Source organism: Madurella fahalii (assembly GCF_045866475.1).
Source record: "Madurella fahalii IFM 68171 DNA, scaffold_5, whole genome shotgun sequence".
NCBI classification, from domain to species: Eukaryota; Fungi; Ascomycota; class Sordariomycetes; order Sordariales; genus Madurella; species Madurella fahalii.
In genome coordinates, this window is record NW_027263975.1 from 1,635,875 (window position 1) to 1,658,976 (window position 23,102).

The window sequence follows — 23,102 nt, forward strand, 5'->3', positions numbered from 1 at the left end:
ATAACGTCTTCATGCTGTGCATTAACTTGACTGGGTCTAGATCTGTGTTGTGGGCTTACGGGATGGTTGAAGGCTCTGAGCTGGGAAGCCAAGGACTACGATTTCTTACTTTATAGAAGCATGGTACTGCCGACCGAGACTGCTTTTTGGCAGCATGAAAATATGAATATGCATGGCAGGCGATTCTTCGTGTATCATCATCCGTGATTCAATACCTCCTACAGTCATGCACAAGCTGTACAGGCTCCTAATGTACGGGATCGGTCCTTGCGCGCATCTATACCCGCTACTAGTACAACAAAAGGCCCCAAAGTCCATCAACCCAACGTCAAGGTGTAAAACCAAGCCAAGGCGCGGTTCTCTATTCTCTGCCCTCTCAGGCCTGTGGCGACTCGCTGCTCGTTTTGGGGCGAAGCAGCTTAGACTTGGTATCGTAAACAGACTGGGCCTTGACCATCTGGATCCACTCCGACTTGGTGGTGCCCCCCGGCCGATTAATCCTGTTGTGGAACTTGCGCAAGAGGTCGCCCAAGGTGATTCCCTCCTCGGCATAAGGAGCAAGGGACTCGACAATTTCAGAGGGCTGGATTCTGCTATCTCCCGGCGGCGGCGACCCGCTAGACGTTGCGCTACCGACCATACTAGGACCTTGGCTTGCTATAATGAGAGGCTACGGTTAGCAACATTCCACGAAAACACTAGGTTCAAGACAAGGGCTTTACCGGCTGGTGCAGGGCTAACTGCCCTCGAGCCCGAAGGCGTGCCGGCAGGGCGCACTCCCGGCTTGACTTTGAGCTTCTTTTTCAACTTGGCACCTGCATCGGATGCCTCCCCGGCGGTGGCTTCACCATCGCTCGTGGCACCTAATGTCTTGGGCCGTCCGGGGAGTGGAGTTGCAGCACGGCTGGCGGTAACGGATCCCTTGCCGGTCTTGAGCTTTTTGCGGGCAGCCTCGTTGTCGCTCGAGTCCGTCATGTTCGGCGAGCCAGGCCGCTTCAGTTTGCCCTTCTTGGCCGCTTCGGCCGCTCTGTGCTTCCCCGACGGCGTGGTGTTGCCCTTGGTATTTGCGCCGGAAGCGCTCTGCTCTTTCTGATCGGCCTTCTTGGTCTCATCCTCCTCCTTGCGATCCTCCGACTCCGACTCTTCGTCCGAGTCCTGACATTCGAGTTAATACTGAACGTGGGCAAGCTCGGGCGGGCAGCTGCAAACTTACCTCGTGGTCGGTGAAAGGATTGTTGTCGTCGCTATCCGAATCCTCGTCGTAGTCCATCGCATGCTCCAGCTTCTTCAGACTCTTCATGGTTTGCTTGCCCATCATCTTCCGCTTCAGCTTCTCCAGCTGCCTCTCTCGCTCTTCTTGCTCTACCTTGTCCTCTTCGCCTTCTCCAAATGTATTGGCTGAGACCTGCTCGCGGCGGATGCGCGTCTTAGACTCCTTGGCGTCTTCGTCGTCGGCCTCAAACCCGGGAGCCTCGTCGTCATCCTGGAACTCGTCTCCGGAGAAGTCGAGCTCAAAGTCGTCCTGCCTCTCATCCCTACGCGCCATGCGCGAAGTAGCGCTCTCCGTCTTGACACGGGTGGGGCCGCGCAAGAAGTTCCTCGTCTCATTCTTCTCTCTCTCCAGCAGTTCGTCCTCCTTCTGTTTCATTACCCAACGCTTGACCTGCTTGACCTCATACATCATCTTCTCGGCGACATCGAGAGGTAGCGTGTCGAACTTGGGCTTCTCATCAAACTTGTAGTACCGTTCAAGCGGGATCATCCGGAAACGCGCACCGTCGATCACGAGCGCGACGTTGAGGTCCGACAGACCAGCAACATAAGATCCGACCCACACCCCAGATTTGCCCTCGGCGTCCTCAAGATGCCACGGCCACGTCTCCTCGTAATGGATCTTGGACTCTTTCTTTTGCGCGTCCGAGTTCCTCCCGTAGAAAGACGTCATCTTTTCCTTCTTGTTGTTCTGCTTCGGCTTCGGCTCGTTGCTTCTAGCGACGGGCGCGATCTGGGCCTGGTCCAAAGCGCGTTGAGCCTCCTTGTCAGCCTTGAGTTGCCGCAGACGTTCGAACTCGGCGGCTTCTGCTGGATCCATAGGCGCGGGCTCTTCCTTCATTGCCATGCGGTGGGCGGATGGCAGTCTAGGATCACGACGGAGCAGGGTTACCGGGCGGGGAAACTGCTCTTGGTTTGTCACGTCCACAATGCCCTCGCCCTTGGCTTTAGTCATGCGCATGATGTGATGACGCACACCCTCGAGGAGAGACCGCTTCGTCATAACCAGGGGAAAGTCCTGGTAGCTTTCCGGCGGCTTCTCCGACCAACCGCCATTCTGTTGACGCTGCAGCCCCAGCTGTCGCAGCGCGTCTTTCTGCTCTGGAGTGAGCTCATTAGGATCCTTGGTCGGAACCGGGCCCCCTTTGGGAGGCCGCGATAATGCAGGCTTCGGCCTAGGCTTTTTTCTCGCCACCAGCGGATTGGCATTGGCTTTGCGTTGGAAGACGGGCGCGCCTGCAGGAGGGCGTGAGGCGCCGTTGGCGGCGGGAGGAATGGAAGCGCTCATTGTCGACAGCGGCCCCGGGAAGAAGCTGGCGCAGGCGGCGGCAGGGCAATGGATCCGACCGGTAGCGGTCTGCGGAAAGAATGCGGCTGCTCAAGTGTCGCACGTCATCGAGAGATCGCGGGATTGGAAACGCGCAATGTTGGTCTGGAACCGGAGAGAAAGGCTTCAGAGAGATGCAACACGTCGCATTGATGACCCGAATCGATGGCGAAGAATGATACACGTCAATCGAGAGGCGGATGGCGATGGAGAAGTTGCAAGCCGGTTGCCCGGAAATCGTTGGGATTGGAAGGCAGAGTCAAAGAAGGTCCGGAGTTGGAGCATCGCTTTCAGTGGTGAGCAGCCTAGACCTGACAAAGGGCCCACCGTGCTCGACGCATGCCCCACTTTTTGGTCCTCTCGCCAACTTTCGCGGCTCAAAAATCAAGCACTCTCACTACCATCACGTGACAGCCTAATTACATGCCACCGCTGTATGCATAGTAATAGTGGTGGATAACATGGTAGAGATTCTTAAAGCTTTGCTTGATTACCGCTGCTCCAAAGTACAGATTACCAAGTGAGCGAAAGGAAGGGTTTCGCTTCAAGGCATATTCCCTAACAGTTATCTAAGGAACGATTGGTCGACACATTCTCAGCGTGAACACGTTGTAGGCCGTGACGGCGAGGCTTCGCTTCGATCTTGCTTTAGCAAGAGCTACGAAGCTGTCACCGATGTCAGGCTTGATCATATCTCCACAGGGTGGATTATCCCCGGCGACTGTTCTTGTCAAACGGGGAGCACTCCACGGTAGGTCTCTTTTCTATTCCTCAGTGTTTACACCAATCTCGTGCAACACCCAGGATCATGGCTCTATGTTACACTCTGATGCTGACCTCATTTCAATGATTTTTCGTGAGGCAACAGGCCCCCGCCCCTTTCCGCCCATGTTACTTCACATTCTATTCCATCCTTGTGTGACCGAGAATGAGCAGAAAAGAATAAGCGCCAAGAAACACGTGATGCGTCCCACACCTCCATTGGGTAAGGTACCTTACCGTGCTTACCTTACGGTAAAGTTAGATCGACCCAACCGGAGCGATTGACTTGCAGCTTGCAGCTCACGATTAAGCTCGGAGCTCCAAGCAAGCTCTCGTTGCACCTCAAAAATCAAGTGCAGGCTTCCATTCTGGTGCTTTCCCCTGAATCCCACCTGCGCTACTACCCAGAGCGCCCTACTGCGACGTGAGCTCGGCATGGGGACCTTGGTGTCGCACTTGTGGAAAGCCTGCCGGATGTTGCGAGGGGTGGGGTCTAACCAACTCCACTGCTAACGGGAGCAAACCGTCGCCGTTTGCTAATTGTCATCAGTCGAAGCCAGCGTCTGGCTGCTTCTCTCTTTGTTTACACAGCTATTAGCACACCCTGGCAGCAGCTGACCGGTCCGGTGCAGCTCCAGGTTGTGCTTGTTTGTCCCTCCCCTCGGTCTCGCCGTTTCTTGGCGCCATCGGCCAACACTTCAACGGCTGGCCTGGGGTCCTTCTCGGTTTCTCCTGTGTAGCCGCCGGCAAAGTCCTTTCTTCCCCTTCTCCTACAGGCAGCTGTGGCACCGGCACAGCATCCACCATAAGCTGCCTCTCAAGTTGCCGTTACCTTGGCCACGTTTCCATCCGTTGTGCCGACCACGGATCTGGCCTGTCGGTCGGCGACAGTTTCATCCTTCCCGTGCAAGTCGGCAGGGACATTCACCTGCCCTTTTACCGCAGACTCCCGTCAACATGGCAGCCGGACAGGCGGGAGGGGGCGCCCTTGAAGAGCGTCTGCGTAACCTCATTCTCGGCAACTCTCAGAAGCAGACCCCGGACCATCAGCCTACCCTTCCTCAACCGCTGGCACAGGGTGCCCCTCTGGCCGGCCAGGACAGCCCGGCGAATCCTTCTCCGCCGCCGATCAACAACGCCGTCCCGGCCTCGTCAAAACCATCCCGGAAGCGTCCAAACCAGGCCCAGCGCCGCCAGATGTCCGCCCAGCTCTCGATCCCCGTCGATACGAGGCCTCAGTTTCCCCAATCCGCCAGATCCTACGCGAGCCCGCCGGCTTATCCAAGCCAACAACACGGCGGCGACGGAGGGCACCTTAGAGCTCAACGTCCCCACTCGGCAACCTTCCGCCCGCCCAGCCGAGGGAATGCCGCATCAAACGCCCCCCTGTCAGGCGTACCATCTCAACCACAGCGCCGGCATCAATCTTCCCTCTCGTACCATGGGCCCATGCCAAGGCCCGACCAATTCGACTGGAGACAGCCTCAGATGCAGCACGGCGATCCGAGGGGGCCGTATCATACGCCCACTCCGTCCTTTGATGGCCCCTCGCCCATGCACCTGAGACAGGGCCCTTCCGGCCTCTACAGCCCCGGGAGGCAGTACCATGTACGGCCCGAGGAGATGAAAGCACAAATTGAGTTGCTCGAAGGCCTCTGCCACACCATCATCGCAGATGCCGAGATTGAACCCGCCGACATCATGGAAAAGGAGGCCTTCCGTCGCATGATCGAAAACGTAGCCAGATCTGCCATCACCGAGCACGAGACCCAGAACGGCTTCCACAATTTCCCACCAGAGAGCGTGCAGCTGAAGTGCTTCGGCAGCCTCTCCTCTGGGTTCGCGACCAAGGCAGCCGACATGGACCTCGGGCTTCTCTCCCCGCTGTCTCACGTCCAGCCTGACGCCCCAGGCTCTCCGATCCCCAGACTCGTGGAAAAAGCTTTCCTCGACATCGGCTTAGGCGCTCGGCTGCTTTCCCGGACAAGGGTCCCCATCATCAAGGTCTGCGAAAAACCCCCTGAGGCGCTTCGGCTGGCCCTATTGGAGGAGAGGGCAAAATGGGAACGAGGCGCTACGGAAGAGTCGGAAGAAGACGAAGCTCACGAGGAACCCGAAGTTCACCCGGCCGAGGATAGTCAGCCTCAGGAGGACAGCCTCACACGGGAGCAGAGGCTTCACTCACTCAAACAGGGCGAGACGCGGAACCTGTCCAATTATTACGGTGCCGCCAAACGCCTCCTCCGGAAACTCGGCGGCCGCGACCTGACCAACTCCAACTCTGCCGACTTCAAGCAGGACGACTTCAAGCTTCTCAATAAGTTCTGCCTGGCCTTTGTCGACGGCCTCGCCGACAGTAAGCTGCGGGAGAGATTGCTGAGCTACCGGTCTCTCAACCGGTACGACCTTACTTCGCAGTCTGGTTTCCGCAGCTTGCTCGGCGTTTATTCGCAGGTCGAGGGAGAGTCTCTGGCCATGACCTGGGAGTCCCGACGCATCAAAGAAAAGGACGAGTCACGCGAGCAGTTGGCTTTGAGTCATGTTAGGGCTTGGAGAATTATTCAAAACAAAGCCGACTACGGCCAAGACCCGCTTGGTTACCAGAAGGAACTGCAGTTTGCCGTAGAGCAGCTGAAAAAAGTTCCCTCCATTCAGGTCCTGCTCCTTTCGCAAGGCCAGCACGAGTCTGCCGCCAAGTATTGCTCCAGGGGTCTGAGGTTGCTACTGGAGCTGGGCGGTCACGATATGCCCTCCAGTGCCGACCCCATCTTGGCCATGGTGACGGAGCATTATGTCAAGGGCATATGGAGCCATGCTATTCGAGAGGAAGTGGACAGGTTTGCACAACCCTACGGCACCATCAGCTTCCGGGCTGTGACACGCAGGCACAAGAGCCTGCAGTTAGCACAAGAGTACGAGACTTGCCTCGAAAAGGGCGTGTATCCGGAAGAGACCGCGGCCAAAGTCCGACGCTATGCCGAGCTGCTGCGGTCATCGATGGCCAGATCCCCGTCTGCAGATCCCCTCTTAGACATGATCGTCCCTCTACCACAAGATATGGCGTCACTTCTCTCCGAGATTCGTCTACTTGGTGACCCATCCTCCATGTCACCGAACCAACCCCGCGACCCGTTCCACAATCGCTTAGAGTTCCCCAAGTCCGGAGTCGGCGTCCAGTGCGATATCAACTTCTCCGCTCACCTCGCGCTCCAAAACACCCTCCTACTCCGCTGCTACTCGCACTGCGACCCGCGCGTCCGGCCCCTCGTCCTGTTCGTCAAACACTGGGCCAAAGTCCGGCGCATCAACTCGCCCTACCGTGGCACCCTCAGCAGCTACGGCTACGTCCTCATGATGCTGCACTACCTCGTCAACATCGCCCAGCCATTTGTCTGCCCAAACCTCCAACAACTAGCCCCTCCCCACGACCCACACCGCACCGGAGCCCAGGAAGAGGAGACCGTCATGTGTAGGGGGCGCAATGTCCAGTTCTGGCGCGACGAGGCCGAGATCCAGCGTCTGGCCCGCGACAATGCGCTGACGCAGAACAGAGAATCGGTCGGGCAGTTGCTGAGGGGCTTCTTTGAGTACTACGCCCAGGGCAATATGATGAGCACCGTCCCTTGTCGAGGGTTTGACTGGGGCAGGGATGTGATCAGCTTAAGGACCCATGGGGGTTTGCTCACTAAACAAAAGAAAGGGTGGACGGGCGCGAAGACGGTGATTGAGATCAAGGCCGGTGTCGCGCCTCCCACAAACAACAACAACAACAACCTTGATCTCCTTGCTGGCAGCAATGCTGATACTGCTGTCTCCGAGCACAACTCCCCTCCAACCAGCACGAAGGAAGTGAAAGAGGTCCGGTACCGCTACCTCTTTGCGATTGAGGATCCGTTTGAGGTGGATCACAACGTCGCGAGGACGGTTACCCACAGCGGTATTGTGAATATCCGGGATGAGTTTCGGCGTGCATGGCGAATCATCAGGAACGCTGGGAAAGGCGGTAGTGGTGGAAGGCAGGAGGATTTGTTGGAGGATGTGGCTGCCGCTGAGGAAGCGAGGGAACGGGAGCAGTTTGCGCGGCTGCTGGACGAGTTGCATGGGCTGGAAGGGGCGCAACAGGAGGGGAGGACGGAAAGATGATGGTGGCGGTTGGGAGTAAAGGTTTGGGATTCGGTTTTCGAGAGTGTTTTGAAGGCGTGCGGAATAGAGAGGTTGAGGTGGAAGAGAAGGCAGGCCGTATTTCATTTGCTTATCCGCTGGGACCTTTTTAACGGTCTAGAACGATGTACAGCAGCTATGTAATTGCTGTGTACATATGTATTATCTGCGTTTGGTTGAGCATGTTTTGGTGTAGGCGGACGTCTCGTGAGCATTCAATAGGCACCGGATCGCAAAATTCGCCAGGGTCCATCTGACGAATTGTAGCATTGTTCGTTACATCGGTTTCCCTAGATACTATGCGTCCCGACTGCTTGTTGTATTTCGACATGGCTTCTTTACCTACTACCTAGGAGGGCAGTTCTGTTATCAGCCCCCTATTGCAACGAGATCCTTCGTGCTCGGATGCCATCTTCTTTAATATTCTATGGATGAAAGCCATTTCCCTTGTGCGAACACGTCCGTCTCGCGAGACCAGCAAAGCACCAAGAATCCAAGATATGGACATCCGGGTATCAAAGCACTACGCATGTGCACACGAATGACTTCGTCATGCCGGTAGCCAGGCAAAGAGAGACCCAGCCGAGCCAGTCTAGCATCACCATTTCGGTATCTTTACCTCGTCCTCTTCTATTTCCCGTTCAACTCCCAAACCAGCCCTCGTCCTCCTCCTCCGCCTCCTCCTCCTCCACCACCACCACCAAGAACAATAAGTCATCACCCTTAACGTCTCCCCACACCCGCGCCCCCCTTACCCGCTGCCTGCTCCCCTCCGGCCCATCCCAACCGCCCACTCAACCTCGCCACCTCGCCCCGCAACTGCGAATTCTCGGCGCTCAGCGCCCGGATCTGCTGGTCCCGGTCCGCGATCTGCTGGTCTCGCACTCGTACGTCCTGCAACAACCGGGCATTGGCCGCGGTCAGGTCGGCGAGGGTGCTGGAGAGCCGCTCGACGCTGTGCGCGAGCGAGTCGACGATTGCCGGGCGGCCGGCGTACTCTGCCGTTGCTGCCGTTGCTGCCGTTCCCGTTTCTGTGGTTTGTTCGCCCGGCGGTGGTGGCAGTGGCGGTGGCGGTGGGGTTGGGGTTGGGGTTGGGGTTGGGACTCGGGTTGAAGTTGGGGCTGGGGTTGAAGCTGGGGCGAGGCTTGGGTGGCGGAGGAGGTACTCTTGTAGAAGTTCTGTTTGTCGTTGTCAAGATAGTAGAAACAGTTGTTCTAGTTCCTGGTCTTGAAGAGGCGGTGGCTGTTGCTGCTGCGCCTGCTGTTCCGCGGCCTCGACGTGCGCGCGGAGCCGTGCTGGCTGCTCATTCGCAGTCTCGTTCGCCTCGAACCTGGCGCCATCGTCCGTCTGGTCTCGAGCTCCGTTTTCGTGTTTATGATTAGTTTTCGTGCGCTTACGTAGCCGCTGCTCACTGCCGTCCTCCATACCTCGTCAACCCCTAACCCGGGGCTCTCAGCGTCGTCGAGGATCTCGATAGAATCTTCGGCAAGTGGCCCACTATCGGGACCGGCCAAGGGCGTTTCGAAACGATTGCACAGGAACCCGGGCTGTGCCGTGCCGCAGCAGCCGTTGATGTATAAGTGAGGGAGAGAAATACAATGTAGTGTATTTACTAAAGTTAGGGTGGGACGGATGGAAACGGCTGCCGAACCCTACTTTTAACGTTCATAACCTAAGGTACCGCATACCCAGGTTAGCACCTTGTCACCGCCTTTTTTGTGCTCGTACACTGTATTCATTGCAGCTCTTATACATCGCGGGGCACTTGTTGCAGACGTGGCAGCTGATGATTGAGGGCACAAAATTCTCTGGGAGCCTGGGATATGACCTTGGATGTGACATACTGTTACCGTCGCCCTTCCAAGCGCCACGCTTTAGCATAGCACAACTACTCGCAGACGTGTCCCGGCAAAGACTAGGGTAGACATGTACCGAGGAGTTCTCTTGCCCCTTGCCCACCAACCTTGCGGAAGCAACTCTGCATCAGAGCTGGGCAAATGGCCTTCTATCTCGGATAGTCCCGAAGGACAGGCAATCTACCAACGTTCCGTTAGGAGGCATGTCCTGGGTTGGGCCAATGCTCCTGCCGTCGTAAGTGACAGCATCGTTGGGGACGTGCAAAACGTAAAGGGCTCGGGAAAGGGCCCAAAGCTCAGCGGAAACGCCTGGCTCGAGTCACTCGTGCGTTCCCGTCCCGACCATAGCATGTCAATTCGGTACCTGACTGCTCGCGACCGTCTACTGCGTATCCATAGTGCCCGACGCCGCATCAAATGAGGAGCATCGCTGTCCGTATCGCCCAACGCCGACGCTTATTAACCAGACTGCCCGCCCACTTCCAGGAGGCTCTGTGCGAATGATGGAAGGAGTAAGAGACAAGGGAAACGTAAACCGAAAAAAAAAAAAAAAAAAAAAAAAAAAGAAATAGAATAAAAAGATAGAAGATAAAATGAGATACCAACATTCAATCCATGACATGCTGGAACAATGGCGACATGGACTCGCCATAATGGTTCCGCCGTATCGCCTCAGCCAAAAGGAACGACAGGTTGAGAACCACCAACTTGCTGGCGTTACGCGCCTTATCCTCGGGAATGGGATAACTGTTGGTCACGACGATGGTATCAATGCAGTCGCACGCCTGCATCTGCTCCAGACAGTCTCCGCCAAAGACTCCGTGGGTGGCGATGCAGTAGACCTTGTCAGCGCGGCCGCGCTTAACAACAGTCTCCGCCGCTGCGATCCACGATCCGGGCTTGTCGATCATGTCATCGACAATGAAGACTGTCCGTCCCTTGACGTCGCCCACCAGCGTGATCATGCGCTCGACCTTGGGGTCCTTGAGGATGTCGTCTTCTTCATCCGAGCTGGCCCCGGCGTCCCCGGTCCCGCCCAGCGCGTGCGGTTGGGGGGCGAAAAAAGACGAGGCATGCGACATGGTCATTGGGTCCTCATCCGGGATGCTGGTATCCGCTGCGGATACAGCCGGCGACGGGAAATCGTCAGGCACGATGTGCCCTTGGATCAACCGGCCGTGTGTAACCTCGTGCGCTCGTTGGTCATTATACTCTGCGCCGTCCGTCTCTGCTTCTTCATCCAATTCATCGATGACGGATGACTGGGACAGCGTGGTCTGCGACCGTTTGGGGGTAGATTTGGCGTGGCCCGGGGCCCGAGTGTGAGTGCCATTCGCGCGCCGCGGTGATCCTTGAGCATCCGCCGCCGGGTGCGAGTCTGTAGAGGGGGTTCCATTCTCAGGCTCCGATGAGTTGGTACGCACCTGATTACTGATGGGATCGAGCACCGGCTGCCGCTCCAGTCCGTCGAACGAGTATGTGAGCATGCTGCCGTTCATGCTCGGGCCCCTCCTCTTGTCCGTCGTGACCATGCCAAAGTTGAGCTTGAGCGCGTCGGCAAGCGAGGTTACCCTCTTGGTGCCGCCTGCATTCTTGGACACTACCACCGCCTCTTGCCACCTGGGCACGTTGCGCCGGATCCAGCGGGCAATCAGAGGTTCAGCGTGGAGGTTGTCAACGGGGCACTTGAAGAAGCCCTGCATCTGGGACGCGTGGAGATCGACCGTGATGACGTGCTTGACACCCGCGACCCCAAGCAGATTGGCCAGCATCCTCGCAGTGATGGCTCCCCTATGAGACTTCTTCTTGGACTGGCGACTGTAGGGAAAATAGGGCAACACAGCTAAAAGGGGGGTGAAATAAGGCCTCGGTCAGCATCCGCGACGGTCCGGCCGCCATGTCCGTCATCGGTGCTACGTACCTGTGATCTTGTTTGCAGAGCCTCCTTTGCAAGCAGAGATCATGATGAGCAGCTCCATGATTGTGTCGTTGATCTTGGGACTGCCGGATTGCACCACAAACACGTCCTTCTCGCGGACGCTGGTGAGGATGCGTACGCTCGTCTCGCCATTGGAGAATTGAGTGAGCTCGGCATCGGCCCGCGCCATGCCCAGATTCTCACATATCTTGTCCGTGAGGTCGGGGCACGAGCTGCCCGCAAAGATGAGGGTGCCGCGCATGCTGTTCGTGGTTGATGCTGCTGACTGCCGTGTGGATGCAGTGGTGGGAGAAAACAGGGAAATTTTCCTCCTCGCCCTCGATAAAAAGTCGAAGTTAAAAACACTGGCAGGAGAGTGGGCCACACAGAAAGTCGGTAAAAGGTCCCCTGGTGGCGTCCGTCTGTGCCGCGCCGCAGCGAGTGGGGTTGGCCGGACTGGCAGCGAGGAGGGGCTCTTTTTCAATGAATTTTCAAGGCGCGTTGTGGGTCGGTCGATAGATCCTGGCAAGGAGCAGCGGTTTGTGGTAGTGCCGGTCGCCTTACAGAGCAAATGTTCGGGAGATGGAAATTTGGCCCTCTGTGCAGCTAGGGCTGATCTTTTTGGAGTGTAAATCGCCAATTTGTTTCGTCGAGAACAAAGCCAATTGAGCAATAAGAGGGCGCCAAATTTAGGGTTAGGGTACCTCGCATGGGATAGTTTTCCGGCAAACGAAGTGCATCCCTCCTTCGCTTCCTCTTCTTTCCTTTGCCACCACTATCAGTGCTCTTACTTCAGTTTCGAGACTGGGCCAAATAGTTGCAATGGGGATCCCTCATCTCCGGCGGAATCTAGAACCCTACGCAGAGAGGGCCGTCATCGAACCGTGCAATGCAGTCGTAGACGGACCAGCCCTGGCATATCATGTGCTGAGCCTCTGCTCGAGGGAAACACGCAAGACAACCCCCTTTGAGCAGCCGTCCTACGATTTGCTCGGCAGAACTGCCGTGGCCTGGCTTGACAAAATTCAGAAATGCGGCCTATCTGTGTACATCAATATCTTCGAAACCGCCCAAGCCCAAAGCTAATAGTCCCTTCAGCTCTGCCATATACTTCGACAGCTATCTGCCAAGCACAAAACGACCCGAGCGACTCCAACGGCTCGTCAAATCGTCTCAGGAACTAGTTAAATATCATTCAGCATGGTCAGCCGGCGTGCCTAAGGGCGACCGTCACCGTGCGGGCGAAGCTCAGGTTGATCTATTTCCGCATTCTTGGCCCGGCGAAAACAAGGCGAAACCGCCGCCACCGCCCTTCCTTGTCCCGGCCGTCATCGGCGCACTGAAGGATTCGACAACCTACCGGCACCTTGTCAAACTAGTTCCCGGGGAGGCCGACTGGTTTTGCGCTCATCATGTCCGACATTCTGCCCGATGGGTACTCACATCCGATTCCGACCTGCTCATCTATGACCTTGGCCAAGACGGTGGCGTCATCTTTTTCTCGGACATTGATGTAGATATGGAAAGACACAGGCTCATTGGCCTGCAATACAGACCCTCGAATCTGTGCAGGCGGTTGTCCCTCAAACCAGACACAGGCCTCGCCTACCTCGCTTTCGAGATCAGCAAGGACCCCTATTTGACTTTTGAACAAGCCATTGAGAGGTCTAAGAAGGGCGAGGCGGTCTCGGTTTCTCGGCAGGAGTATACCGACTTCATGGAGCCGTATCTTTCCCCGGAAGTGGCACTAAATCTCGAGGGAGGCCAAGCGCCGACTCTAGACCCGCGGGTCTCGGAGATTACTCTCCGGTCTCTTAGTACCTCCGGGGTAGCAACCCGAGCGCTAGAGAACCGCCAGGACACCGATTCTGAGCTAGAGATGTTCCTGCCTTTCTTACTCGACTGCCCATCTCGGACGAGCGCATGGGAAGCAAGCAAACCTGTGAGAAAACTGGCGTACGGAATCCTACAGACTGTCCGAGGCGGCGTGATACCCCTGGTGACAGAAATGAGGAGACTGCAATCCATGTCCTCGGGAGTGCGTGTTGACATTCCAGGTCCTCCTGACATTGATAAAACTGCTGCTTCACTTATAGCACTTCTATCTAGAATCGAGGCTAGTGTGAGCCAACCCGAGGTTGTTTGGGCAGTATTGTCTATTTACCACGAAATCGCCATGATTATGGACCGCGCCAGAGGTTATCCTCTCAGCTTAGAGGTCCTGATGCAAGACGCAAGAGGGAGGTTGGACGTCTGCTCCTGGGATTTTATCCATGTTCTTGCCCAGGCACAGGCGACCTACTACTCACTCAGGATGCTCCAGCAAATACTACAATTTGCATCACACCACACCGGAGTCTTGTCACCAACCCTGTTGGAGCTCACAAACTTCTTGTCGCGCGTTCCCCCCTTGCCGGAATTCCCCTCGCCCAAAGATTTTGCGGACACTCTCCGACTGGTCAGGGAGGCAGGGGGCCTGGCTTGCATGCTGACCCTCTGCGCGGATTTTGAAGACATCCTCCCGCATATAAAATCTATCTGGCAACCTCAGGAGACCAAGAAGAATAAGAAAAGGAAGTCAATGTCGTCCGCTGGAGAAAGTCAGATTCGAGCCCGCTCCAACAACCCTTTTGATCTCCTGTCGAGATGCGAGCCGTAGGTGAAAGCAACGTTGGTGGATTGTGGTGAATAGTCACATATTAGATAGAGTCTCTCTTCATCTCGCAACAACAACAACAATAATAATACAAACTAACTTCAATGGCAACGACTTTCTGCTTCCGAACCTAACTGCAAGTGCCTGCCCCTTGCTCCTCTTCAATCCAGAGTGAATGTAGGGTAAGGGTTATATAGCATGTCGGACTACTTTATGCTTATCGTTATCAGGGGCTCAAGACCCCTCCAAAAATTTTGAACCACCCCGCGTTGTCCCTCAGGGTAGCAGGGCAGATCGAACCATACACTATAAGCCGCCCCTCCAACATCCTCCCACTCGCATACCGTTACAGTACAATTATCCTCCCCGACACCCATCCTCGAAGAAAAAAAAAGAGAAAACACGACGCCACAACCGCCAAAAACGAAACCCAGCAAATAAAAGAGAAACACGCCACAAAGATGACCGCCTCGACCCCCGCCCCGGCCGAGCCCTCAACCCTCGCGACCATCTCCGCCCTGCGCGCCTCCCTCTGCGCCGGGAGCACCCCGCTGCCGGTCCGCTTCCGCGCGCTCTTCTCGCTCAAGCACCTGGCGCGGCAAAACGCGGCCGAGTCGGCCGAGGCGCGCGCGGCCATCGACGCCATCGCGGCCGGGTTCGCGTCGCCGTCGGCGCTGCTCAAGCACGAGCTGGCGTACTGCCTGGGGCAGACGGGCAACGGGTACGCGATCGCGCCGCTGACGGCGGTGCTGGAGGATGTCCGGGAGGACCCCATGTGCCGGCACGAGGCGGCCGAGGCGCTCGGGGCGCTCGGGGACGCGCGGAGCCTCGAGGTGCTCCGGAGGTTCCGGGACCGGGAGGGCGAGGAGGTGGTGGTGACCGAGACGTGCGAGATCGCGATTGACCGGATCGAGTGGGAGAACGGGGAAGGGAAGAAGGGGGAGAAATTGAAGCAGAGGTTGGTTTTCGTGGTTTTTTATGTTTATTTTTGGCCTAGAAGGGGTTGAGATTTGCTAACTATGCTCTGCGATGCAGCGATTTCGCCTCGGTCGATCCGGCCCCGCCCATGCCCCAGGGCAAGGAGGAACAGACGGTCGAGGAGCTGGGCAAGACGCTGATGGATACGTCGCTCCCGCTCTTCCGTAGATACCGCGCCATGTTTGCCCTCCGCGACCTGGCTTCGCCGCCCGACCTCCCCACCGCCGTTCCAGCCGTTCACGCTCTTGCCAAGGGATTTTCCGACTCTTCGGCCCTCTTCCGGCACGAGATCGCGTTCGTATTTGGACAACTAGCACATCCGGCATCGATCCCCGCTCTCACCGCCGCTCTGAGCGATACGAACGAGGCCAGCATGGTCCGGCACGAGGCCGCTGAGGCGCTGGGGAGCCTTGGTGATGAGGAGGGTGTCGAGGAGACGCTCAAGAAGTTCCTGCACGATAAGGAGGCCGTCGTCCGCGAGAGTGTGATTGTGGCGCTGGACATGGCCGAGTATGAGAAGAGCAACGAGGCCGAGTATGCGCTGATTCCCGAAGTTACGGGGACTGCTTGAACTGGTTTTGGTATTATCGGCGTTTGGTTCTCAAAATGCTCTTAGATGGTTATAGATTCCCGGGGAGGGGGTATTGGCAACTCGGCGGTGATTTTCATGACTTGGCCAGGTTGCTCAGTTGTTCATGGTCCACCTGTATCGCACTATTAGCACTCGACTAAATAAGTTGCTCAATGTACCGCACCTTTCACCGCAGTCGCAGTTGTAGATAATTGTTGAGCCCTCATCGGCGCTCCGCTGCTGCACCTCGGAATATCGCACTCCACGCTTTCCACACTTTGGGCAATCCGTATTGGCGTCGATCCGCTCTGTCTGCACTTGATGTCTCTCGACAGTTTGAACAATGGATAGTTTCTGCCGTAGCGCCGATGGGAAATCAGATGGCTTCGTTCTCGTTGTCACGGTCCTCCAGGGATGATCTGCACGCCATCAACAGCATGCACCCGGTCTCTGCCAGCAACTGAACGAACCTCTATTTTCTGCTCCGCAACAATCGCAATGGAGGATATTCTTCTCGCTCCCTTTGGACGCGGGCAAGAGGTTGCCGCAGTCGGTGCAGAAGATCAGGGAACCAATTGCAGCCATGTTTGCGGTGATTTATCGTTTGCCAACGTTTGACAAGAGGAGAGAATGTTCGGTTCGCAGCCGTCACACGGAGTTCATCAACCCAAAATTTTTAGCGCCATCTGCAGCCCTGTAAACCAACTGGGAATTCGGTTCCAGGGCCTGGTTCCCAGGCTGAAGCACAGACCATGTCAGCCCCGAAAACTCTCGAGGCAGCCGCGCTGGAGACGGATTGCTTGGCTGAGAAACCTTGGCGCGCGAGGCTGCCAAGGCCCTAGTTGGCATCCGAACTGCAGCCACACCAACGAGTTCGGACAATTCATCGCCAGATTCGGGCACACAGAGTTCTCCCGAGGGGGCTTGGGCAGCGACAGCGCAAACCGCCGAGTCTATTGGTCCCTATTCGGACTGCCGCATGGCAACAATACCGCCCCCCGCTGTTCGCTACTCCCATTAGGCGGCACCTCGGTAGACAGTTGAGACGGGGAATTCGGCCAGCCCAAGCCATGTGCCGTCATCGGCCGTGATTCTTGATACCCTTCCACAATGGCAGACCCGCGGCCACGCGATCACAATGGGCCATTCTACGGCGCCTCGGATTCCGGTGCCCAAGGCGCTCAGCTGCCGGCCGGGGCAGCTTTCTCTAGGCCATTCACGCTCCACGAAGCGCTTCCCTACACGCCTTTCTCTTCGATCGCGCCCTTCGACTCAAGTGGGTTCTTCTTGGTCCTACAGCTCCTACTCGGAGCACGTTCGCATCTCCAAAGGAAGGTCGCATTCTCTAACTATAACTCTATGTTTAGGCGTCCTTCCCTCGCCATCAATAGGTTCAGCCTCGCCCGCGCCGCCAGTAAACGACCTCGTCCCCAGCACCGAGTTCGCTGCACTGAACCAAGAGGCTTTGAGTCAGGATACTCCCTCTAAGCGCCTCCAACAGATGGTCAGCCAAGTCCAACATCTACTGGAAAGGGGAAATATTCCGGAATTGTATGTCTTAGGATCGATCCGAGTTGGATTCCCGCTGACAGCGTAAAGCAAGTTCAAGACGGGGCCGAAGGTCTCTAGTGCCTCCACACCTCTAAGATCTGCTTCGCTCGCGTCTGCCCTATCTCCGTTTTCCAAGATGGTCTACGATCAAACAGCAATACCTTTCCGCTACCCGACACCGGACACGCCAACGGCGACGTCGCCAAATGACCAACTCAATGCCGTAGGCACTCCCGTCCCTGCGAAACGAACGTCTCCGGCTGCGCAGAAGCCGGTACAGAAACCAGTGCAGAAGCCGGCACAGCCGAAGCACGACGCCCACAAGACGATTAATCGGCAGGCGCATGCGCACAACAAGGCAAAGTTCGAGGTTCTCTTGCCAACCAAGAGTCAGCTCGAACATGCCCATGCCGCTGTCAACAATTCGAGCTCAAGTGGGAGCATGACGAGTACGCCAGCCTCCGCCGCCCATCCGGTCGCCGCTTCACATACCCAGCAACAAGCGAAGCCGCCTTTAGCATCACCCCAACCAGCCGGACCCGCACAGGCGCCACCCACAGCATCACCAAAGGAGCCCTCATCACAATGTCCCCCTGGCTCTGAGAAACCTACTATAGCTATCGAATTACCTTGTGCGGCAGCATTTAACAAGGACGAATTTCTGGTTGTCGCCGACGAGTCTGATGAGCCGGCGAAACTATCGCTCAAGAAACGGAAACGAGGAGATCTGGATGGCGACGACATCTATGGAGACAGTCTGGACCTACGTCAGAGAGCTGATTCGGCCTTCCATGATCTGAGATTGTTCCTACACAACGCCTTTCAAGCTGAAGACCACGCCTTGGCACAGCAGTACGGGAACGACACGGTCATGCTGCTCTCCGACAACGAGACCACGCTGACGGCAGCAGCCCAATCCAAAGCGCAGACGCTGCTAGGGAAGGCCATCTCTTTAAACTGCTTCAGGAACGTTCCGCTTGAAGACCTACTTCGTCTTCTGAGGCTCTCCGAAGGAGCCCTAAGACAAGCCGATGCGTTAGATATCAAGATTGACGAGTCATGGGGGGCCGCGGATGTGGAGCAGTGGCTGCAGCAGTTGCCCATTCTCGAAACTGCCATGCGAGCCGCGCGGACGTCGTTGAGGTTGATGTGCGGTGGACGTGATGACAAGCAGCTCTACCCGGAGGATACGATCGAGCAGTGCCTCAACTTGTGCAAACGACTCGTGGACGGTATGATCATCCCGATCGCCGAAGTCAGAGGCACTCAGAATATGGCTCAGCTTTTCAAATCCCTCTCTGCCGTCAAGAAGAAGATCGTTTCGTTGTTCACCGACTGCCAGAAGTTATTTTCGCTCATGTCGACTTTGATATCCAAGGTCGACACATCAGACACCGTCACCAACACGCTGGAATTCACCGCATCCCGGCTCATCTTTATGGAAACTGCCAACGCCGAGAAGGATTCCGTCATCGACACGCAAAAGTTTGATGGACTCCGCTTGGTGGCCATGGACATGCTCTCCCAGATCTTCCTGATGAACCCGCCGCAGCGCCAAGGGATTTTCGACGAAATCCTGACGTCTTTGGAGAAACTCCCGTTGGGCAAGCGGGCGCGGACATTCAAGCTGGTGGATGGCAGCAGTATTCAGCCAGTCTCCGCCCTTATCATGCGCCTCGTCCAGACGAGTGCTGGCAAGGTTGATGAGCGCAAGGGAAAAAGTCGAGGCGCCGGGATACAATTTCAAGAGGATGGCCAAGAGGTGAACGGTGGACAACCTAATGGGCCAGACGTCTTTCATATTCGCGATGAGGATCACGCCGCGGCCCGGCATTCCACCGCTATCCAGGAATTGACTGCCGTGGCAACGCCCTTGCTGGACACGGCTAAAACCAATGCTTCCTACGTCATCAAATTCATCGTTAACCGGGCACTCAAGTCTACCAAGTCGGGCGACACGCCTTACCGCAACCTCCTCGACCTTTTCGTTGAGGATTTCACCATGTGCCTGGACAACCCGGATTGGCCGGCCGCGGAGCTGCTCCTTCGGCTGCTCATGGCCATGATGTTCGGCCTCGTGGAGAACGACAAGTCTGGCGTTCCCGCCAAAAACATGGCACTTGAACTGCTAGGCATCATGGGGGCCGCGATCTCAAAGCTCCGCGGCCACGTCAGGAAGGTCGCAAGTGCTCTAGATGCCGGGACGGATGAGCTGGCCATGTTCCTTGCTGATCTAGCAGCGTCAGCGCTGGAACTCAGGTCTCGCCCGGAGCATATGGTAGCCTGGACAGGGCCATATCGGGCAACACTCGAGTACCTAGACAGCCGGTTCTCCGAGGATCCGCATCTGGCGAGCGCTATCTCGTTCATCGTGTCTGACTGGGCGAACAAAGTCTGCACTTGTTACGATGATTTCGAAGATGACTTTGCGGAACGGGATCAGGAGCTTGGGCGACTGGCCTACCGGCTTCGAGAGATGATTCAGGACCGTCGGTGGTTATCAAGCGAGTATTCTTTCAAAGACGTCAGCCCCAGCCTGGCCAAGCTGTCATACTCTATCATTCTCTTACGATCCCAGCTCTGCGAGGCCTTCAGTGCCATCTTGAACATCCTTCTAAACTCGATGGCTAGCGACCAACCGACAGTGAGGAGCAAGAGCTTGAAGAGCGTCAACCAGGTCCTGGAAACCGACCCCTCTATTCTCGACGGCGACTCTGTTGTTGTCCAGCTCATCCTCCGGTGCTCCAACGATTCTTCTACGCAGGTTCGGGACTCTGCGCTGGGTCTCATCGGGAAGTGTATCAGCATGCGCCCGGCGCTTGAGGAGAAGATGACCGAGACAGTGGTCGACAGGTTTTCCGATGCGGGCCCGGGAGTGCGGAAGCGAGCCATGAAGCTGGCAAAGGATATCTACCTTCGCAACAACAACAAGTCCCTCCGGAGCGCCATTGCAAACGGCTTGCTCCATCGTGTCCAGGACCCCGAGGAAAGCGTAAGGGATCTTGCACGCCAGATGATAGAAGAAATCTGGTTCGCGCCATTCCACAATGGCGAAAATTCGGCGGTGTCCCAGATCTCTCTATCAGAGCATGTTTCCCTCATGGTCCAAACCGTCAAGCGAGGAAACATTGCGAGTGTGCTCGACAAAGTTCTGCAGACCCTCCTGGCTCCGGATTCCAAGTCGGCGCAGGCGTCCTTAGAGGTGTGCACGAAGTTGGTAGCGAGCATGTTCGACCTGGTCGACAACACGGATTCTAGTGACCCATCCGTTCCGTCCGGGCGCGATGCTCTCCAAGTCCTGATGATATTTGCGAAAGCCGAAGCGAGCCTCTTCACGTTCGAGCAGTTGCGCCTGTTGAAGCCTCACATCACAAGTATTGGCAGCACCGAGGACCTGGCGGTGTCGAGGGCAGTAGTGGTCATCTACCGCAGGGTGCTCCCCCAACTGTCGAGCGCGCACGCCCAGTTCCTGGCAGACGTGCGCAAGGAGCTACTGCCTGTCGTATCCAAGGTTTCGCGGGCCTTACTCGACGACGTCATGGCATGTCTCTGGATCATCAGCACCCTGCTAGAGACCTCGGAGCACCTCGCGAGGCTAGTACTGTCGAGCTTGACTGCTATCCAGAAACTGCGCCTCATGAGCCAGAAGGAACCTCTTGACCAACTCAAGATCCGCCAATTCGACCGGTATTCGCTCATCGTTGGTATGGCTGGCAAGCACTGCGACCTCGACAGCCACCTTGAATGGTTCAAGGCAAAGGGATTTCCAAAATTCAGCGGGAGCACGGTCTCGAAGCTCATGGTCGACGTCATCATTCCATTCGCTGCGCCGTCACAGCCTTTGGACGTAAGGAAAGCGGCGCTCGACTCGGTTGGCTTGGTCTGCCAGGCATCGCCGCGGAATTACGTGTCCGCAAACGTCTACACGGCGTTCCAGCAGGTTTTTGACGACCAGATTCCGGTTCTCGAGACGATGATCCTGCGGTCCCTCAAGGAATTCCTGTTCACCGAGGAGAAGCGCTCGGAACAGGCATCCGAGGCGCCTGCCATCAATGGCGCTAAGTCGGAGAAGAAACGCGAGCTCACGGTGATCGGAGGTACCAACTACGACGATGTGGCGAGCGCCACGACCCATCGTTTCTTGAAGGAAATTACGCGCATTGCCACCACCACCCAGGACGACCATGCATTCTTGGCCGTCGAGGTTCTTGCTAGTATCAACCGGCAAGGCCTGGTACACCCCAAGGAGACGGGTGTGACCTTCATCACCCTAGAGACTTCGTCAAACCCGCGCATTTCTGAACTTGCTTTCCTGGAACACAAGGCGCTGCACGCCAAGCATGAGACGGTCGTCGAGCGCGAGTATGTCAAGGCCATCCAGTCCGCCTTCGCATACCAGCGAGATGTCGTGAAAGACCCACGTGGCGCGACGACGAACCCTTTCGCGCCCAAGCTTCACCTGTTGATGGAGGTTCTCAAAATCAGCAAGTCCAAGAACCGCCAGAGGTTCCTCGAAAAGTTCTGCACCCAAGTAGACTTTGACGTCTCCAAGCTCGACATCTCGGAGGAGCTCCCGCCCCACGTCCAGTACTCCCGCTTCATCATTGACAACCTCGCCTTCTTCGAGTACCTCACCGTCGGCGAGCTGCACTGCATTGTGGCCGCCATCGAGAAGCTGGTCACATCGACGGGTGCCAACGTCGCCCAGGCGATCGAGTCGGAAGTCTTTCAGATCCGGATCGACGCGCTGGAGCTAACGGCCATCACCCAGGCCGCGGCCCCACCCAACCAGGACCTTGATAGCCTACAGGCCGAAGCTCAACTCCAGGCCGAAGCGGGCCATGCCCGTCGGGAGATCGACCTCCCCAGACTGCGCCAACTAACCGCCGGATCCATGATCCTTCTTGCCCTGTGGGAGGTCCGCACCCACCTTCGCCGTCTGTACGGGATGAACAGCTCTAGTCACCGCCGCGACAGCGGCAAGGGTGCGGTCGCGGCAGGCGCCGGTGGCGCCGGCAAATTGCAGGCCAAGGACTTGAGCAAAACTCCCGTCAAAGTCCAGGGTGTCACGGGCGACAAGGTCTGGGAAGAAATCGGCAACATCATGACGGCGCTCTCGGACCGGCAGCGCATGATGGGCGCGTGCAAGGCGTTTGTGGAGCTGATGAATGTGGACAAGGAGTTCTTGGTCCCGGCCGAGGAGGGCGACGAGGATATGGATATGATGATGGATGGAGAGGATGGCACCGGCGGGCTGGGGTTCTTCAGCGGCGGGGAGGGGGATGGTGATGAGGAGGGCATGGAGCCATCTCCGGGTGCGGGACGGGGGAGGAAGCGGAAGGCGTTGTCCTCGGGGGGTGGAGCGTCTGCCGGGGCCAAGAAGAAAGCTAGGTCGTCTAGTCAACAGCCTAGGAAGAGGGGCCGGCCGAAGAAGCAGGGTGTCGACGGACCGCAGATGCAGGATGGGGTGGGAGAGTTTGAGGAGGCGGATTGGTTCTGAAGCCTTTGGCTCTTTGGACCTGCTCCGTGCCCTGGGATGAGTTCCCCTCTTGTTTCTTCTTATATGGGGCAGATATTCAGTTGCTTTTCGCTATGTCTTGCAAAGGGCAAGGCAGCGTATCGTATGATAGATACCGCATGCTATAATGGGATGGGCGGGCTGGTCTGGTTTGGTGGTGGAGGAGGAGGAGGCAAACTTATACGGCTTCTTATTCATTCCGTCGGGACAGGCGTATCATGAGTTATTCGGCACCTAACCGGCAGACAGGTATCACTTTTGCGTTTCATTTGGGGTGCGGAGGGGTTCATCATGGGAAAGAAATGGACGGAATGGCGTTCTGGCGGGCCGGGGCGGACGGACTTGGGGTGGGAATGAGAGAAGACATAACCTACCTATATTTACTTCTCTCGTCCTGTGTGTTAAATATATTGCATTAGGCTGCTTCGGCGCAGGGCTGAAGCTTGATATTATGATACCTAGCCTAGCCAACATCGCTGCTATGAGCAGTCACAATATAACGTATTGGTACATAAGCAGGGCAGGGGATGGG

General features: G+C 56.7%; 6 protein-coding genes across 6 annotated transcripts; 4 read left to right on the plus strand and 2 right to left on the minus strand.

Moving 5' to 3' along the window:
* Positions 1–376: 376 nt before the first annotated feature.
* Positions 377–2,560, minus strand: TFG1 (transcription factor IIF subunit tfg1; the record flags this gene model as incomplete). Its single annotated transcript, XM_071064478.1, has 3 exons — positions 377–657; positions 723–1,155; positions 1,214–2,560. The coding sequence occupies 3 exons, from the start codon at positions 2,558–2,560 to the stop codon at positions 377–379; spliced, it is 2,061 nt and encodes a 686-aa protein (XP_070920579.1).
* Positions 2,561–4,318: 1,758 nt separating this feature from the next.
* MFIFM68171_09060 (polynucleotide adenylyltransferase) lies at positions 4,319–7,504 on the plus strand (the record flags this gene model as incomplete). Its single annotated transcript, XM_071064479.1, has 1 exon — positions 4,319–7,504. One exon carries the CDS (start codon positions 4,319–4,321, stop codon positions 7,502–7,504), a length of 3,186 nt encoding a protein of 1,061 aa, XP_070920580.1.
* Positions 7,505–9,986: 2,482 nt separating this feature from the next.
* Positions 9,987–11,558, minus strand: PRS1 (ribose-phosphate pyrophosphokinase 1; the record flags this gene model as incomplete). Its single annotated transcript, XM_071064480.1, has 2 exons — positions 9,987–11,221; positions 11,300–11,558. 2 exons carry the CDS (start codon positions 11,556–11,558, stop codon positions 9,987–9,989), a joined length of 1,494 nt encoding a protein of 497 aa, XP_070920581.1.
* Positions 11,559–12,118: 560 nt separating this feature from the next.
* On the plus strand, positions 12,119–13,955 carry MFIFM68171_09062 (XPG domain containing-domain-containing protein; the record flags this gene model as incomplete). The annotated part of the gene is made up of 2 exons (XM_071064481.1): positions 12,119–12,342; positions 12,395–13,955. The coding sequence occupies 2 exons, from the start codon at positions 12,119–12,121 to the stop codon at positions 13,953–13,955; spliced, it is 1,785 nt and encodes a 594-aa protein (XP_070920582.1).
* Positions 13,956–14,413: 458 nt separating this feature from the next.
* Positions 14,414–15,501, plus strand: LIA1 (deoxyhypusine hydroxylase; the record flags this gene model as incomplete). Its single annotated transcript, XM_071064482.1, has 2 exons — positions 14,414–14,910; positions 14,988–15,501. 2 exons carry the CDS (start codon positions 14,414–14,416, stop codon positions 15,499–15,501), a joined length of 1,011 nt encoding a protein of 336 aa, XP_070920583.1.
* A 1,110-nt stretch (positions 15,502–16,611) lies between these two features.
* SCC2 (Sister chromatid cohesion protein 2) lies at positions 16,612–22,552 on the plus strand (the record flags this gene model as incomplete). Its single annotated transcript, XM_071064483.1, has 4 exons — positions 16,612–16,777; positions 16,869–17,052; positions 17,101–22,042; positions 22,079–22,552. The coding sequence occupies 4 exons, from the start codon at positions 16,612–16,614 to the stop codon at positions 22,550–22,552; spliced, it is 5,766 nt and encodes a 1,921-aa protein (XP_070920584.1).
* Between the last annotated feature and the right edge of the window lie 550 nt (positions 22,553–23,102).